The sequence below is a fragment of the Corapipo altera genome, unplaced genomic scaffold (assembly GCF_003945725.1).
Source record: "Corapipo altera isolate COAL_440 unplaced genomic scaffold, ASM394572v1 343, whole genome shotgun sequence".
In the NCBI taxonomy this organism is placed as follows: domain Eukaryota; kingdom Metazoa; phylum Chordata; class Aves; order Passeriformes; family Pipridae; genus Corapipo; species Corapipo altera.
This window is the reverse complement of record NW_020884913.1, coordinates 3,691,385-3,710,988: the sequence shown is the minus strand read 5'-3', so window position 1 is coordinate 3,710,988 and position 19,604 is coordinate 3,691,385. Positions and strand designations below refer to the sequence as shown.

At 42.2% G+C, this 19,604-nt stretch overlaps 1 protein-coding gene across 4 annotated transcripts in view; it reads right to left on the bottom strand.

Annotated features, from left to right (window-relative positions):
* Positions 1-1,967: 1,967 nt before the first annotated feature.
* The window catches only part of MMD (monocyte to macrophage differentiation associated), a 41,744-nt gene continuing 24,107 nt past the window's right edge, over positions 1,968-19,604 (bottom strand). The window contains exons 1-7 of one of the 4 annotated variants that reach the window (XM_027654467.1): positions 19,409-19,542; positions 13,031-13,112; positions 6,685-6,845; positions 5,843-5,917; positions 5,411-5,512; positions 4,960-5,029; positions 1,968-4,173 (exon numbers count right to left, since the gene is read on the bottom strand). In XM_027654467.1, the coding sequence (XP_027510268.1) occupies positions 3,973-4,173; positions 4,960-5,029; positions 5,411-5,512; positions 5,843-5,917; positions 6,685-6,845; positions 13,031-13,112; positions 19,409-19,437 (720 nt within the window). In that variant the 5' untranslated portion in view covers positions 19,438-19,542 and the 3' untranslated portion in view covers positions 1,968-3,972. Of the gene's footprint in view, positions 4,174-4,959; positions 5,030-5,410; positions 5,513-5,842; positions 5,918-6,684; positions 6,846-13,030; positions 13,113-13,536; positions 13,617-18,195; positions 18,282-19,408; positions 19,543-19,604 lie in introns of those variants that run through there. The other 3 variants (XM_027654464.1, XM_027654465.1, XM_027654466.1) reach the window with 3 other exon arrangements.

Sequence of the window (19,604 nt, the reverse complement as noted above, 5' to 3'; positions counted from 1 at the left end):
CCTGTAACAAAACATCACCCACAAAATGCTACCCAGACAGGAATTAAAAAACTCTTTTTCCAAGAGAGCAGTGCTTTCCCTGTGAGGCTGAAGTGCCCCATGTGTCCACACGTGGTTCAGGTGCTCTGTGGGTGCTGCACCTCAGGCCTCTCTGTGCTGAATTCTCCAGACAGGCTGCAAAGCTCATCCAAATTCTGCTGCTTGTGCCACTTGGGCAGTGCTGGTCCTCCCAGCACTGCTGGGACATCAAATTAAGAGCATCCCAACGCTTTCAAATAGCCACTAGAGAACATCTTAGGTGTCTTATGACCATTCCCTTCCCAGCCTATGACAGTGGTTGGTGAATGTATCCCAAAAAACGATGAAACACTTTCAAGCAGTAGAATGGCAACAAGCAGCCTCTGTCTGTCAGAGCCCAATGGTCCCTGGCACAAGCTGAGAAATCCAGGGAAGGCAGAAAGCACCCACACCCTGGAGGCAGCTCTGCCTGCCATCCTGGCCACTCTTTTGTTAACTATTTTTAGCTTTAACCTCATGACACCTCTATTGATGGTGAAAGCAATCAGCAGCAGAGCCCAGCATCCTGCCTTCTTTTAAAAATAGCAAAGCATGGAGAAAAGATTTAGTCAAGCACATGATGTGAACATGACAGCCTTGGCCTCCAGGGACATCTCGTGGGTACACACACCAGACCCAAGTAAAGAATTGTGCAGAGGTCCTGACCAGGAGGGGCATTTAAGCAAAAAACAAACTCTATGAAAAACTTTAGCATCTTGCCTTTAACTTGCTCATTCCGGCCCCTGCAAGGTTTTACAGAATCACAGAATATGCTGAGTTGGAATGGACTCATAAGGATCATTGAGTTCAACTCCTGGCCCTGCACAGGACACCCCAAGGGTCACCCCATGTGCCTGAGAGCACTGTCCAAACCTGCTGTTCCAGGGAGCCTCCCAGTATCCCATTTTTACACCAGAATTCAACTGATAACAGCAAAGGCTGCAAAACCCATGGTCAGCCACTCAAGCCTCACTTACTTACCTAGAACTGGGAGACAGTAACAATTTCTCATCACAGTCACAAGTAATCAAAGGGATGTGGGGAAGACAGAATTGGCAAAGCAGCCCTGCTTTTACACCTGCTTTTGGTACAGAAGGAAAAATGCCTTTTTGCTCTTTTTTTTGCTGTTGACTTAAAACCCCCAATCCAATTCAAAAATAAATCACTTCATAGAATTATTTTTCTATTCACATGATACTGTGTTATAAAAGCACGACCTAAGGGTATCCAGTATTCCAAGTACCTGCAGCACCCCAGACATCTTCTGGAAAGGTTCATCTGCAAAGCTGAAATGTGTGTTATCACTGCTTCATTTAGACTTGTTGCACTTCTAAAACCTAAAGGCACAGAAAATACAGAAGCAAGTACTTTTAAAAACATTTGCCTCAGGAAGACAAAGAAATCACATCTCTGTAATGCAGCAAACATTACTGGGAAAAGCACTGTCTCTACTCCTGGGAGGAAAGAGCCTGGAGAGCTGTAGTTAGATGGAGGGGGAAAAAAAGAAAAGACTAATTGATATGCTTGTTTTCCAGAAAGAAACATATTTTTTAGTTCAGCTTGTCTATATTTTATGCAACGATCCTCCTCTAGGGATGGAAGCAAAATTATGCATTTCAGTGTTCTAAGTTGAAAAAAAGAATCCCAATATAAGAAAATTGATCCAGAACAGCAAAAGGGAAAGCAGCAAGTTCCAAATATTGACCAAATGGAGACAGAAATATACTTTTTTCCATGCCACAAATTAAATAATTTGGATTGCAGTCTTTCCTACTACCTTTAAAGCATTGACTGAGCAAGCATGAGGGTTATCAGCTTCAGCTTGGGATCCCTTGTGCCAGGAGTGGCAACAGTGTCCATCCCTGACTTCCCTGGGAGGGGAAAAAGAATAACCACCAAGAATACAAGAGTTTCCAAATTGCACCAAATGTTTATTGTTACTCTAGTACATTCAGTATCATATTGACTAGAATACAGTAATTCAAAATATTTTTGGCGAATTGAAATTTTTTAAAAACCATTTCAAACACTCCAAAAAGCAATGCCATGAAAAATTAACTTAAAATTAAAACATACTCAAGCAAATAGTTTCACTTTTGACTACAGAAAACCTTTACATGTATTTTAGTGGTTTTAACAGTACTGCATTTCAACAAAATATATGAACTCACAAAAAGTGGAAAATATTAAAATAGACACAATGTTAAAAAACTGAGGCATCCAGATGTGAGAGACTGTTGCAGCAGGAATTACCTGCCCAGCTCTTCTCTTTGCTCTCTTTTGGGGCAGTTCATTATTCTTCTGTGGTGGTGCCAACTTCTCTGATCACCTGCTAAACACCACACAGCGATTCTTCAATACTTTGAATTTAAAGTTTGTCCCTCTTGTAAATTCCCTATACAAATGTAAATATTCTAAAATCTGCTGCCCTCTGGCAAATCTAAGTGGAACGGGGACTGTTAAAACACCCCTATCTTGCTACTCATCGTTTGCAGACAGGCAATATCCAGAACAAAATCTGAGAAAGGCAACGCATTTTGGTTTTGTTTTTAAATACTGACATGAAAAACTGAGTAAATTAGAAAAAGGATAAAGTCAATCTTAATATAAGACATTCATTACATAGTGGGACAGGATACAATTATTGGGCAAACAGTATTACAATGACTCTTCTACACTGGTCATTACAGCACATGTTCTACAGTCATGACTCGCTACCACAGCTGGATTTCCTGTACAGACAGACAGCAACAAGGACCAGTTTTACTGTGAGAAGTCCCAGCATGACACCACATTGAGTTCCCCAAGCTCTGCTCCCTGGAAGGCTGTGCTTGTGGAGAACCACGAGCTCCAGGTGGGCAGCGATGCCCTGAACCTGCTCTGACCAGGATTTCCCAGCAGAACCACCCCAACAAAAGCTGGTGGGACCAGGTTCATGTTGGTGGGTTTAAATCCCTCTGGAAACCCAAGCCTTAATGTTACAGCCCTGGAGAAATTCCTGGTTTGGCCAGGGAGCATCAGATGCCCCCCTCCCTTCACACTGCCCAGCCTTCACCCCAACCCCTGCCAGGCTGGGCAGGACTGGGAACCTCGAGGAGACAATCACCTCAGCTATTCCCTTTGAAGCACTTCATCACAAATAAAACCAAGTTAAGGTCCATTTCAGTGGTACTACAGACCAGCAGAATGCTGTCATGTTAGAACTCAGCAGAATCACATTTAGATTTTTGTTTGTAAAAGTGGTTACTACACTTACACCTTTAACACAACCTTTGGAAGAGGTACAAGGTTTGCTTGTCAGGACAGGGTGTGGAATGTAACCATTTCTTGCAAGAGTTTGCAACATGAGTAGCTGCATAGATGACAGTTGTGTGTCTTCAGTTCAATAAATGTACTTGTAAAGTTTACAAAAAACACAAAAAAGTTTCTATAAAAGTTTCACATTATACCAAGATAATGAGTGGTAAAAGTAGATTAGTTGTCTGTGATTCATGTTCAAGAAATGACTTAGTGGAAAGGTGATAGAAACCAATTTCAAATCAAGACTGTCACGTTTGCACTAATGCACTGACTTCCCCATTTCAATCACTAATTTAGAAAAATTCACGTAGTTAAAAATTGTAAAATTAAACTAGGATACAAAATTTGTTTGTAAACATCAGGTAGCCAGTTCTGCTAACGTGGAATGGACTCTTGGTACTGCAGTACAGTATCTTGGTAATTTACAGCACTTGCCATGTGATGGGCAATGGCAGGACACAAACATCAGTTCACAGTAATTGTGTTCACAGAACTACCAAAGTCAGTGCAGTTTTGCTGTGCAATTTTTCCCAATTTCCCCGAATTCCTTAAGTCAAATAATACTGTTACAGAGGCCGAGTGCAGATTATTTTTATACCTATAGATATCTATCTCTCATAAGTGACGAATTTTGTCTGCAGGACTTCTGTAAAGGTACTTCCAGATGGCATAGTAATGGACAGCAGCTGCTGTGGCCACGAAGACGTGCCAGATGGCGTGGGCAAAGGGGATCACTCCATCACTCTTGAAGAACACCACGCCCAGGCAGTAGATCAAACCTCCCCAGGCAACCTCCTGCAGCCCCTCAGTGTTGGTCTGTCAACAAACAGGGACAGGTCAGCGTGGGCTGGGAAGGGGGCAAAGAGTTTTTCGTGTGTAAAATCCAAAGTGGTTTCCTCCCCCCGAGCAAAGGAAGGTGGGTGTCACAGCTCAGAACATCTTGGACAAGGAGAAATGCAGTGTATTTATACCAGACTTTGTGAAATACACAGTGATATATTTATATACTGTGTCCCAACAGCACTGTGGAAGTTCTGATAGCATAACTCAAGAACCAACACAGGTCTGATGGTTGGCTTCATGCTCATCAGCAGAGACAAAGAAAACCACGTTACTGTGTGCAAACTTGAGTTTAAAGCAACTCCTACTGGTTGGATGAAACATTCAACAAGGTTTAGGTACAGCATTCAGTGGAGCAGTTAAGGCATTAGCTTGAGAAGATGTCAGATTTGTGTTATTTGTATTTATTTTGTATTCAGCAGCAGAGAGGGTTAATCAACATTATTTAAAATGTGTCACTATAAAGAAATGATAGTCAAAGTTTTGAAGTGGACAAGAGCCAGTAGGATACTTTTCAGATGCATCAAGAAACCCAAGCTCTGTTTATCTCCCCAGTGCAGCCCAGATTCAACAAAACAAGGCAGCATTTCACTGAAAGGTAGATCCAAAATATAACCAGCTGTATTTGGTTCTTCTGCAGAGAATATTTGCAATTATGGTGGACTAAAATAAACATTTTTTTCAAAAAAAAATAGAGCTGCACTAAACTTAATCTAGTTATAAAAGGCAAGTTTGTTTGTTTGTAATAGTCACACTCCTTACCATGGAAGTCACTACCAGAGCAGGAGAAAATCCCATCGCTAAATAGAAAAAGAGTTCAACGATCTTATACCTAAAAAGGAAGGATTTGAGTCATTTAAGGAGGTACAAGAGGATGAACATTTTCTTCAACAGTAAAAAGAAGTTTTATGTTAGCATGGGTCCATTAAATTATTCAAAAAGCTTTCCATGCAGAGACATCACCAATGTTTTATGACAAAATTAAAACTAGTATTTATCAGCATTGTACAGTTGCAGGCAATACCTTCTCTAAATACTGCCTAGATGCCTTCACCTGCATCAGGTACTAGTGAGAATAAAACACTGAGACAACTTAAATTTTCTTACTGGATGAGAACCTCAGTAACTCATCTCCCAAACAAAAAAAAAAGTCTGGTCTTGTTCTTTGAGGATGATTTTCAGTTTGAAGTTAAATGCAAAGAATAATTCTTACTTTTCATGGTAGAGAAATACATAAAGGGTTCCTCCAGCAGCCATCAGCCAGATAAACCATCTCATGTGAGATGCCAGAGGTCCCAGCTCACGGAGGTTTAACCTGGAGGCACAAAGGTTTCAAGAGACAGAAGTGATGAATGAACACACTGACATCCTGGCAGTGGGGCTTGACAAAAGTAAATAAATATTCAGGGCTTTAACTTCAGCACGATGGGGGAGCAGGCACGGGGACATTCCACCCACAGAGAGGCAGAAGGGGGTTGCATTGATGGGGTACATGGAATATAAATAAACTACTTTCTGATGTTTTCTAACATTACTTTCTGTTCAGTAAGTCCCAGGAGGTTACATTACATTGCCTGTCACAGCACAGAATGTGGGCAGTTGCACCTAAGAAGGTACCTACAGATTTTGGAAGGCAGTTCCTTACCATGGTGCATATGAGGCTGCAATGAAGACATAGATCATCATCCTGTCACACATGTGGAAGCAGTGCTCCATTGTCCTGGCAGAGAGAGAGCGAGTCACCAGGGCAGATTTGGCAAAGATTTTTGTAACATCTCATTCTCCTGATGCACTTTGGAATTACTTTGGGGAAAATCCCACCAGCTCCACGACCTCTTAAAGCCACGTGGAAGGAACCAGACATGTAAGAACTGAGCACTCATTCTCCACCCCACTGTGCATCCTGCTCCCTGGTAGGGAGGCAGAGCTGTCACATCAACTCTGCCTGATCCAGAAACTATTTAGTGACTACTGGCTAGATCCAATTTACAGCCCAGAATTACACAGGGGTCATAATGGGACCAAAAAACCAAAATAAAATAAAAAATAAATAATAAATCACATGTCAGTTTTGCTGCCTTGCTCCCAGAGAGGCTTTCTGCTGGTTAGCTGGCTATTGTGTTATAATTCTCTTGGCAAACTCTGTGTTCCTCAAAGCACTTGAGCATGCCATAGTCCCACACAGCGTTCTCATTTCTGCAGTGGGGTATTATTCATCATCCACTTAGACTATGTTTTTCCCGTTCTGCTTCTGGATTAAGAGCCACTAGGGCCTACAAAAACACATGTTTTCTTTGTGAAAAAGCAGCAGACATTGAAGCTCATTTGTACACGAGCTTGGCTCACTATTTCTTCCAACAGAATCGAGGGTGGCTTTTTTCATGATTCAGTAAAAAGCACCACTCCAGCCTTCTGTAAAACCAGCTCTGACTGAGAGACACAATGGAAAAACATCACAAAACAAAGCAAAACGTCTTCTCCCGATACCTTAAGTGACTCTTTTTCCAAGACACGATGTGAAACACCGTGGAGACGATGAAGAGGGCGCAGAGCCCCACCCCGTACATCCACGCCGTGATCTTCTCCCAGCGATCGTCAGACAGCCGGTGCAGGAGGGCACTGCCCACAATCGCGGGGACAATGAGGAACTGGGAAAACAAAGGGACACTGTTAAGCCTTCCCCGCAGTACCACCCACAGAGCAGCACCAGCAGGCAGGGAGAGCTGCAGCGAGGCCATATGGCCTGTCCCCACCTACAGAAAGTTTGACATTGAGTTTTAAGACACAGCAGCATCTTGGACAATGGCTCAGGCAACAGTTGTAGCTGTTTGTGCTAAATCTCTCCTCCCATGGTAGCAGGGAAGGTTACCAGCTCCTCCAGCCACGACACAAAATCAGACAAAAAACATTGCCAAGTCTTAGCAGTGGTTTTATTTTCATATTCTGCTTTGTTTCTTTAAAACCGTGTTGATATTACTCCAGATTGGATTCAAGCCACCTCTAGTGCACAGAGGCAGAGCACAGGACAAACCAAAATAAACTTGAATCCCAAATGAAAAGAACAAAGCATTTAGCAGTGGGCAGTTGGGAGAATTAAGCAACAGTTTTGCAGAACTTGGGTTTTAGATATCATAAATAAATTAGCTGCAAACTTCTCTCATGAGCAGATTCTTAATGCACAAAGATGTTCTTTTAATGCAGTGTATCCAAGGCTGTTTTCCTTCCCACCTCCCTCTCAAGCATTTTTAATTCACATCTTCCCAAACAAGCACTGTTTGAACACCGTGATGGAACTAGAATTTCCATGAAGCATCCAAGAAATGGGCTGCAGGCTTCACATACATGTAAAACTACCCTCCTTTCCAGAATAAAATACATGATGCACCTTTGTATCCCTCAGAAAAAAAGGAAAAAAAGGGGGGGGGGAAGAAATAACCCAAACAAAATAAAAAAAACCCATGTCCAACAAGTATTTAAAGAAGAGAAGCAACTGGCTCAGATATTTCTACCCCTCTGCTTCCACTATCAAGGCACATCCTTGTCAGCCTTCTAGTTAAAAACACTGCACCAGTTCCCTTCCAGGCCCTACTGTGTGTCTTAAGATGCTAATTGGTTCACCTGAATTGCAAATAAGCTTCTTAGGTTAAATTCTTCATAATTTAACCCAAGTCTCATATGCTAAACAATAAAGCCAGGAACAAGCAATGTTTAAACAAATGTGGCCACTTTGCATTACAGGTTGGATAGCTCAGAGATCAAAGGTCTGGCCTGCCCTGCACTGTCTGTCCTTTATCTACTGACAGACCAGGAGACATCGAGGCTCTGATCAGTGCAGAGGATGCAGAGCAAAGCAAATGGATCCAATAAGCAACTGGTTGATCCAGGGAGTTAACAACACAAAAGAAGCAGCTTTCAAGTAGCTTCATTACTGTTGTATTTTCCTATGTTTTGCAAAATTTAGTACATTTACACCAAAGCTCCAGAGCCATGGAAATGAAAAGTATGGCATTGCTTTATCCACAGCACTGGGACCAGAGGTGAAAACACTTCCTGAGCTCTGTAATGACTCTGGAAGTTGACTCTGTGCACTTTCAGGCCAAACATAGTTTGCCAGTCTGGCTTCTCGTTTATCACCAACCATAAGTTTCCATACACATATCCTGGACAGCCCCCAAATTCAGGGAAGGTTGAAGGAGATCAGTCACTCCACTCCTGTTTTCCACATATGACACACAGTTTGAAGTGTGGCTGAAGCCCTTGAGGCAGCAGCCAGGAAGGGATGAGATGTGACAGTTGCTTCAGTTGGGTTCTGCAGGACACAGGAGGATACTCAGCCCCAGAAATAGTGCTGTAACTGTGTTTCTTTAAGCTGTGCAGTCCCACTGTATCCACATTTATCAGTTTCCTTCCCAATTTCTAGTGCAAATTTCAGTTTTGACTAAACTTGAGAGACAACTAAAAGGTTTCAGGGACATTATGTACCCACAAGTACAAGGCAAAATAGGAAATCCCTCCTAATTCCCTACTAACAGCCGAGTCATGAGCTGCTCAGAGGCTCTGCTTGAGACCATTTCAGAGGAAGGAAGCCCTCTTGGGAAACAAGATTTAGATACTACACAGAATAACTTGCCTTTCTTACAGATACCCCAGCTTTTCACTGATATGCTCAAATAAATATTTCACAAGTTAAGCTTTGATGTGTGATGCTCAAATAGGTCATAACAAAGTTCAGTGTCAATCAGCTTTTCCCAGTAATTATTTTATCTAAAGTAATAGGGTTAAAACAAATGAGCAATTTTCTTATCACTTCCTTCTCTGCACCTTCAGAATGAAGAGTACAAATGAGCACATGAATGAAGACCTGACTTAGTCCCTTTTCTGCCTTGTCCTGGCTCTGCAGAACAATTCCCCTTCTCCCAGGGAACAGCTCTATACCCCAGGAGAAGGACTGGTTGTTTTATTTTAAGTATTCTATCTGGAAACACTTTCCCCTCTGTGCCTGATAGGCACCATGGGAACAGTCAGACTAAACAAGAGATGTTTTATTACTCTGTTTTTTGGACCCAAAATAGCTAGATTAAATTCAAAATCCAGAAATGATACCCTGCTGCTCCAGCCAACTGGATAAGAGTCCTTTAGATAGCAATGCCATGACAGATAACATATGGTACAATGGGCTTCATCCATCTTACAAAAGAAACACAACACTTCAATTGACAAAACAAGGCAGATTTTCCCATGTTCATTTGAAAAGTCTCCACCACGAGAACTACATTTTAATCTCCAGCCTTCAGAAGGGAGAAGCAATTATCAGTCCTTTAAAAGGAGGGATACTTACCAAAAAAAGTAGCCAGAGAATCAGATCTAAGAGAATGAGTGTGATTGTGCCGTGTCATTTTAGGGTGATGACACAGCATTTCTAAGTTGCCAATATTCCCAGGAAAAAAACAGCTATAAGTCACAAAACCTTTGCTTATTTTCATCAAGGAGTGCAACTCTTCCAAATGATTATCATCAAACCCAGTAACTTAATGTACTGAGAACAAACCCAGAACTGTGATACTCCAATTTACTAATTTTAGCACCTTGATTAATCCTGGCTACGTCACAAGTGGGGCTGGAAGAGGGAGGTGTAGAACAGAAGAGAAGGCAACAGTTTCCTAAGTTTTCTAGACAAATGCCAGAGCAAAATGAGAGCATGAAAGTAAAAACCCCTTTGAAATAAAAAGGAAGACAAAGGAATAAAATATTTTTATTTACAGCTATAGGCAGGAATCTTTAAGAAGAGACTTGGGCACAACCTCCCCACATGTTACCTATTTTGGGAAACCAACTACCACAAACTGTCAGGATGAGCAAAAAGCCTTAAGGCACAAAGAAAGAGGCTGAAACAGTAACCTGTGAACCTGAGCAGACCCACTTCAGGGAAATTACACTCTCTGGTTACCAACTTACAGCAAAGTATCTTCCCTCTGTCTGGGATTCTGCTCAGGATTCTGCTCCATTGGCCAGTGTTTTATCTGTGTTCTTTGTTTCTGTACACAATTTCTCCCACAGTGAGGTTTAAAAATCTGTTGGAAATTTTGCTTTTGCACATAACAGTCATGGCAAATTAAGTTATTTTCTGTGCACTAAGGGCATAAAGATGGTCCATACTCTTCCTCTTGGGAAAGGATGACAACAGAAAGATCCACAAAGCTGCCAAAAATCATGTGTGACACGTAGAGGGAGCCATGAAGGGCTGTGTCCATGTCCAGCTGCCTGGTCCAGGCCAAGTACCATCTCTCCCTACTCATCAGTTTTCCCCTCAGATAAGGAGACCAATGCCATGGAGTGGGAAGCCCACGGGCAACTTGGGCTGTGCCACACACAGTGCAGAGAAACTCTTCCTACAGTCAGGTGCAATGGAGGCATTTTCATCACAGGAGCCCCTCTCAGATTTTGATGACCCCTTCTCCTGTGCTCACATGTCCTGCTGAATGCTCCAAGTCTCATTGTTTAAATGTTTACATTACTTCTATTTTTCCAAGCACAGCACAAACCCAGCCTGGAATAGAGGCCACAGCTTAATTTAAAGAATAGTTCCTCCTTTTAAGGCAGCTGGAAGAAACTTTTTGAGCAGTATTAAAGCAAGCCATGCCTAAATTCTGAGGTTTTAACACAACAGGGCACATCTTTTGTCTGATAAACCTTATGCACACTAGAAAGTTTCATGATGAAAGAGCCATCCCTCCCCTCAGACTTAGCTTACCTTACAACTCCAATTCTTACAACCCCTGCTTCTCTCATGCACTGCTTCCTTCCTGTTCTTCTAAACACAGAGAACAGTCTTTTCTGTCTCTGTTTTCAACTACTGAGCTGCCCTTCCTGTCTCCTACTGTCTGAAGGCAAGGCAGTGCTTCATTTAAAGCTAAAAAAAAAAAAAAGATCAAGGCATTTTAAATAGCCTTACTAGCTGGAAATTTGAAGATGCCTTACTCTGCCACAAAAAGTTACCTTTTAAGCACTGTAGCAAAAAAAGCTATGCCTGGGATTCTGTACCCTCATTTATCATTGGGGATTTTTTTATTGAGCAACTGCCTAAACTTACTCCTGTGTAATTTTAAGTCAAAAACCAGATGGGATACCTGCTGAGGAGTACAGCCCCACTCATAAATTACAAGTGGACTGCTTCCTGAATTATGAATATATCTCTTTATTCCAAACCTTTATGGAGAGCCATTGCTAAATTCTGTTTAGAATTAGCAATGTCTAATTGAAAACTCACTCTATAACCCAGTGGCAAAGACTCACCCATTTGACCATCTAACATTAGCCTGTGACACAGAGAAGCTTTTTCTGCATAATCCACTGTTTTCCCAGCTTAGATTCCATTTCAAGCCTTTAATTATTGATCAAAAGTTAGTTATTGCATCCATCTTTCTTTTAACAGTTCATGGTAGGTTTTAGCACATAGTTTGACTGTTCAGGAGGCAATTAGACAGCACAGACTGCAGCATTCCAAAAAATACTGATGCATCTTGGCTGTAACCTCCTGCTAACAGGCAGAAATAAGACATGCCTGTTTTTCAACTAGGTGAAAGCTAAAATTGCAAAGGAGCACTGCAACCTCTGCCAGATATTTTGAAATCTAACTTTTTGGCCAGAGCAAACAAGATTTGCACAAGGATTATGAGATAAACTACATATTTGTGCTAACTAACAGAATGTTGCTTCATTCCCTAGGCAAGTAAGCATATATTTACATAATGCTGTACATGAGACCCTTGGCTTAGGAACACAGAAGCTTCAGTTAACTTTTCTATGTGTAAAAACCAAGTGATTCTGTTTTCACCAGCACCATGGAGCTGTATGTTGGTTATTTATAAAATATTCACAAAGGATCCTTAAGAACAGAGTTCTTTCTAGAGCTGAAGAGTCCTGGGCACTACCTCGAGCTCTGCAGCTCACTCAGACACTCTGGAGATAAGGGACTGAGGACAAAGTCAAACATACTTCAAATGTTTGGAGTTAAACAAGGGATTGAGGAGAAGCACAAGCTGCTTTTATAAAAGGGCAAATGCTATCTCAAAAAACAAACAAACACATTTTTAAGTCCTTTTCAAAGTGCCAGACAGCAAATTAAACTTCCTAATTACTAAAAGAAAAAAAAAAAACAACCAGCAAAGGGGACTGCTTTCCTTATTCTGCATGTCTATATTGTATATTCAAATGTAGAATGAGTCTTTACATTATGAAAATAAGGACAGAGTGGGAATTTTCACAAGGCTGTCAGCACTATTGGTGCCTCTTTGCAAAACAGCAGATTTCCTGAAGAATCGATTCACAGATATCAAGTATCAGACCTGAGCCAGTCCAGCTTTTCTAGCTCATACCCCCATGAGTCTGATGAAGCCTTTATCTGAACATGGATAAAGCTTTCTTGTACTTGCAGTACACAATTACACAATATTATGTCAGCACAGAACTGGGAAATCCACCTTGCAGGGTTAACTAATATTGGCCTATATTCCCTTTCTCACAGGCATCCTTTGACTGGGAGAGAGGAAAAATGTCTAGTTAAAGACTTATAACTTTGTTAAAAGTAACCTTATGAAGCATCTGGAGCTCCTGGAGATTCAGAACAGGCGCCAGCCATCACCAAACATCTGATTTTCTGGACTGCCAGAGCTAAAGTTTATACACACAAAACCAGTGAGGTTGTAAATATGAATACACTCGGGCAAAGGCGAGCATTTAGCAATCCAAACCCACAAAGATTTACTGAAATATTTGGGTTTTTTTTAAAAAAAAGAAAGAGAAAAAGAGAAAAAAAACCCAAAACTGTACTTACTGCATGTGTGTAACAGTTAGCAGCATGCTCATAGCAAGTGGGTTTGTAGCGGCTGTTGGCTGGAGCTGGGTGGTTCATGAACCTGTTGAATAATGAAGAGGTACTTTTAGGCAAGTTAATAAACCATCTCTTGGAGTGTCCTGAAGGAATATCTCCAACCTAGCAGCGTTAAGAATTATAAGTACAGACACGTTCAGAGTAACTGTTATTTAACCTGAGTTCTCCCAGGCCCTCCCCACCAGCAGCACACGTTAAAGCAATTTCTGTGCCTGCCTGTCCCAGTGCTTGGTTATCTTCCATCAAGGCTTCCCATACATCAAGACTCCCTCTTTTCTGACAGCTTGGTCAGATGAAGAATGAACTATTTCCTATTTAAATTAGATAATATGGACTTGATTTACTCTTGAAATCTGGACTCCAGAGCTGCCAAGGGTTACTCTTCTTTTAAGAAGTTCTTGAAACCTACAGCAATATTCCAGTTCTTCAACACCCTGGAATAAACCAACCTGAACACTGACTCTTTGATTCCTATAGCAAGCAATATTTGTGTTTGGAGTATTGGATGGCTCATTTTTTCTTTAAGGCCAATCCTATCTTGTGTCTATAACTAAGATTCAAGATACACAGGGATGAAAGGAGACTCTCATGGTCAACTTTGAAGAGGAAAAATTTCAAGAGGTTTACCATAGACATTCCACCTTTTTCTCTAGGAATTTTCAAACATTACCTAACAAACAAACAATCACACCAAACACAGTCTGTGCAAGCCAAACAGAATGTGATGAAACTTGAGAAATCTTTAGAAGAACTTGCCAATGCAAACGTTTCATTTCACTGTAGTAAAATACCCAAACACTTGAGTTGTTTCTGTGAAACTACACAATTTAGATCTGTGTAGAAACACCTGTAAAAGCCAGCAAACATCTATATGCAAGCAGTTAAATCAGAGCTATAAACTGCTCCAGCTCCAGTACTGTGTGTTATCCCAGCACAGCTGACTGTCCCATGAAAGGGATTCTCCTTCACTAATAATTCCTGTTTACTCCAGGAATGGTTTATTATAAAGCCATGCACTGACAATTAGTCACATATCCAACAAACCAGGAACAGCTTCACAACAAATACAGAAGATGTCTGTATGTTCACAACTGAGAGCAGCTTTTTTAGCAAGATTTATATAAAAAGCTTGTTAGACAAACGTTGGTCCTTCCCCATGTCCCTCCTGGCTTAAGTCAAAACGAGTCCTATTCTTGTGACATCCATAAAATATTGGCTGACCTCAACCCAGGGAAAAACAACCAACCAACCAAAAAAATCCAACCCAAATCTTACAGCTTGAGGAAGCAGTTCCAAATCTGTGGGATATTTCATTTGGTTTTCTTGGCTGATTTACTAAGTGATTTGTGAACCATTTTTTTCTAAGCTCCTCTATGAAAATGTAGCAGCAATGATAAAACAAAAGTGTCGTGATCTCTCCCCAAATTGTGGCAACTTCAAGAAACAGTTTCAGTTGTTACTAATACAAAGGATAAGACAAATGTGAATTTAATTCACAGACACTGAGTATAAATGGTTGTTAGCAAATTAACAACTCCACAGGAGTTAATATATGGTTAAAAAATGGCAATTCCTTTGTCAGTGACAAGTGACACCTTGCTCTCCTCTCCAAGAGGACAACGACACCATCATCATATACACACTCACAAAACATTTGTTGTCCAGCGCTTACAGGTCTTCAACAGCTGCTGAAGACCATATCTGCATCCTCTAAAGCTGGAACATTCAGTTCACTCAGTTCTGCTTCCAAATTAGGAAAACATTTAAAAATAAAAGCATCTGTTGGCTCAGCGAGTGACCAGGCTCAGACTGCCCTTGCCCGACTCCATAAATTCAAAGTCATGGGAAACTTTTCACTGATCACATCTAGAATATTATTGCATTTCTCTGTGATGGTACTTAGAAGTTCCACAAGAAGCAAAAAATAAAAAAAGAAAAAGAAACCCAAAGCTGAAGAACCAAAGGGAATAAGCTTATACTCAGTAGGAGCTTTATAACTCCCACTGTTCCTAATTTCTATGTAAGATATTATTATCATATAAAAATCTATAAATAATTGAAGATAGCCTGCTAATGGGATGTTCTATTATCCAGCAGAGGACTACTTGTATTCTTTTTCCTTTTATTTAGTAGAAAATATACTCCATCTTTCTAAAGCAGCCACAACAGAGCTCGGGGTAATGTTAGATTTTAGACAGAATTATGAACGAACACTTCAGAAATTAGAACCACTTGCTCTCAGTAATTTGAAGACAGTTATTAGCAGCAGAATAGAACACAAAAACAGTAACAAAGCCATCCTTGCTCTGTTATCTACACAAAGGGTTGAGGTTTTTTCCCCTTTGTGGCATCACAGGAACAATGCAAATATCCATTCACGTGTGGTAAATTCAGGCTGGCAAAACAGACAAGCACCAGATTTCAGAGAACTTCGCACTTACAAAACATTTCAAACATTTCTTCTTATTTTACATAAAGTAACAACAAAAATGGTCAGGAACACAGCTGTTGAAAGATTTACTGGACGTCCTCGACATCCCAAACTCGCTCTTTCTCCACCAGAGAGGGTTCCAGCAGAACCCCAATGCCAGCAACACTTCACCCATCCCCTTCACCCACAGGTTTACACCAATAACACACCACCACTGCTGTGTTTTGGCAGGAGGGGCAGAGTTCAGCTTTACCTCTGCCTTAAAAAACGGGTCTCACAACACCCCAGTAGCACCTTTGCTGTGACATCCCTGCACCTCTCCCTCCTGAAAGGCACCGACTGCAACAGGTGCAAGACCCAGGCATCAAACACGAGCACATTTGCTCAGGTCACTTCTCACAGGCAGTGCTCTTAGTAGAGCAAAGGTTCAGTTCTTTCCCCCTTCCTTTTGATAATTAATTATTTATAAATGTTATCAGAAACAACTTCAGAGGGAGGATCACTAAAGAGGTGGTTGCACAGGGCAATAATTGCAGCTTCTCTTGCATTTCTCTCATTTCCAGTTTGACAGTTCAGGCTTAAGGTCTTAAAAAACAGACCTGAAGTTTGAAAATAGCTGCTCTGTGATATTACTGAAGTACACATCGAAACCAGGAGAAATTGTTTTGACACATACAGTTGAAGTCAGCCATGTACTCCTGTAGTTATAGGTATGTATGACCTGGCAACATGAAGGCAGAACAATGTGGTTACAGACTTATCCACATTCTAGAGGCAGAAACTGCTCAATTCTTTCTTAGAGATAAATAAATAAATAAACCCCACTCCACCAACAACAGATGCTTCTTGTTTTCTGCCACATGAATACTGAAACACAGGGACATTGTTCTTCCTCCTGTCTACAGGTCACGTTTGCCTCTTCTGGAAAAGATCATTGTGGGAATTATAATCTCACCTTCCTAAAAGTGGAAGCTCAATTTACAGCATTTAGATGCTGTTTACTCCCAAACAAAGGCTCTCTATAACACAACCATTAAGGTTATTATCAAATGCAGGACAGTCTGATAAAGTCCCACTGAACTGGACTATAATTTACAGAATTATAAGGCTTCTAAGTGAAGCCTTTCGATTTTCTAGCAAATCTCTGATGCATTCTTTAATTGCAGGGCTCCAGTGAAACTGGAGCCATTTAATCAGGGGATATTGTAGCACATCTCACAAGAAAACAGAAATACTTCTCCATTTCAGATACTGACAGTCCAAGATCTCCAATATAAAATAGTAATGCCTTCAATACCAGAATATGAAATTAAGAGACTAAGAACTGCTTGCAGCCAGCCAGGAGAGTAGGATGCTTTCACACTGAGCTGAGCTATGAGTTCCTTTTCACAATTTAAATGCATTCTCAATGCTCAACATCTGCTTGAGGCCAAGGAAGTCCAAGCTCCAGAATTCCACAGCACGCAAACAACCTTCTTTGATGAGCACATTCCCAATAGAAGTGGAAAAGGGGTATTGAGAAAGACATACAACAATTCAAAACAAGAGGGAAGAAACTCAGACCCCTCCCTTTACACTGCTTGAGCTCTGATCCTGAAATACTTTGAATATTTTAAATGCTAAACACAGGGACTGATCCATCCTTTGTGAGAGACCCCAGTCTCAAGCTCCTATTGATTCCCAAGGAGCAGATGCTGCCTGTTTCACAGCGATTCCAGAATTAGGAGAGGATAGTATTTGGGAGACAAAGCAGGAGGAAAATCTGAGGGTTCTTAATGCTTTATCTTTGCATGCAAATCCAGCTTAGAAAAATAAATTACAAAATCCCAAAATCTACTGCACGTCTCTGTATGGCACTTGTCTGGCAGCACAGCAAGATTAGACCCCAGACTGCAGAAGGGAAATAAATCTTGCCTTATTCATGATTCCCATCTGATGAACAAATTATTCTTTTAAGCATGAAGCAAAATGTCAGGAAAAACAGCAAGCACTGATAACGGCCTTGAAGATCTGGATTTTTTTTTTTTAGTCCTTTCAGGAAGTATATTTCCTTTATTCAGCTCAAAAGACCTCAGACTTCCTTTTATCAACATAAAAGCACATTATCCCTTTCTGTGTCTTTCTTCCTTTGTGCTTTCCAGCAGCAGAAGCCATTTAGACCCAATAAACCACAAATAACAGCATATGAGAAACTCCAACGAGGTGGGCGTAACTCCACAAAACCAGCATTAGCACACATTAAATGGGGTTCAAAATTGCTTCAGTATCTAAATATATGCTTCAGTATCTAACATGTTATCTAGGCTCTTTGTTTTCAAGAGGAAAGAAAAAAAAAAAAAATCACCAGCAGGTCAAGACAGATCAGCACTACATTTTCACCATGAACATTTCGGTAAGATTTTGAAGAGATTCTAAAAGGTTCATAAAAAGCTTGCCAAACTGGCTGATATTTCCTCTTTACAAATTCATTCAGTTAAAAATAGAGCCATATTCCTCTTCACTAGGCACCTTCCTTCCTGGATTCGACAGTATCTAGTTGTGGTTTGTAACTGCTCACACAACCTTTACTATCACTGAACATCTGAGGCACAGAAATAATTCAGATCAGTACAGAAGCAGTTCCCTTATTTGGAAATATCAGTGAAATCACACGCTGTGCAAAGGTTCATGTACTTACAGCACGATACTAAAGATGAAAGGAAATCTGCAATACTCAGAGAATCCATAAACAACTCTGGTACCATGCATAGATTAGGTCATGGAAAAAAATGCCTGTGCATCCCACTGACCTCCCCAAAGGTCCTCAGCCTTCCAGCAAGTACAAGAGGCAAGTTCAAGTGAAGAAGGGGCAGCAAAAAGTCACCCCTGGGTGCTGCAGCACATCTGAGCTCAGGGGCAAGGCACCAGCCAGCCTAACAGCCGAAGTGTGGGCTAGCACAGAAAAACCACATTCAACTGCATTTGCATCTTTCTCTCTCAGTTCTCTTTCAATTTTATTTCCCTTTTAGTACTTAGGTTTTAGTTTCTTGAGCAAGTTGGTGAAGGGAGAGCAGGGCAGCCCTGTGGTGGGTACCTGCTGAGGAAAGGCATCAGAGAAACTGCCCTTGCCCCAGAGATGGACTGTCCATCAATAGTTATCAGCCTTGCATCCCAACTTTGGGCAAAGAAGAACCTAAAGCCCACAGATGGACATGTTTATCTAGAAACCGTAACCACAGTTACCCAATCAACCCTGTCATGAACACAAGAAGCATCTTTTTAAGCTGAAAAAGGGCTGATTTTTAAGCTGAAAGAGCATAGATTTAGATTGGGCATCAGGAAGATGCCCTGCGAGGGTGGGGAGGCCCTGGCACAGGTTGCCCAGAGAAGCTGTGGCTGTCCCATCCCTGGAAGTGTCCAAGGCCAGGTTGGACGGGGCTTGGAGCAACCTGGGCTAGTGGAAGGTGCCCCTGCCCATGGCGGGGGGATGAAAGGTGGAAGGAGATGAGCTTTAAAGCTCATCCAACCCAAACCATTCCGGATTCTATGATTCCATAACCAACCCGCCCGGAGATGCAGCTGGACGAGGATCTCCAGCGCTCTGCGGGTGCCGGACCCAGCCCGGCCCGGGAGCCACAGGTCGGGCCCCGCGCGATCCGCCCCACGGCCGGATGCGCGACCCTTCACCCGCTTAACGGGGGCAGCAAATAAACAAATAAAGAAACAATCCCCATCCAGACCCCCCCATACACACCCCTCCCCATCCCCTCGCACCGCTCGGGACGGCCCTGCCCTGCCCTCCCCGCCCGCCACCAGCGATGCCGCGGCAATCCCGGCTCCCCCACCCATCCCTCGGGGAGAGCACGGGGAGGAAGGGGGAGCCCCGCCGGGGGACGGCGGGACGAGCTCACCTCCGGAACCGCTCCCGGAGCCGCCGCATGGGTCCGGGTCGGGGGGTCGGGCCGGGGGGCTGCGGGCGGCTCTGGGGGCGGCTCGGGCCGGGCTCCGGGCCCGCATTGGCGAGCGAGCGGCCGCGGCGCGCAGGACGGCGGGCGCCGGGCGAGCTGAGCGCGGAGCCGGGCGGGCGGCGGCCGCTTTAACCGGCCA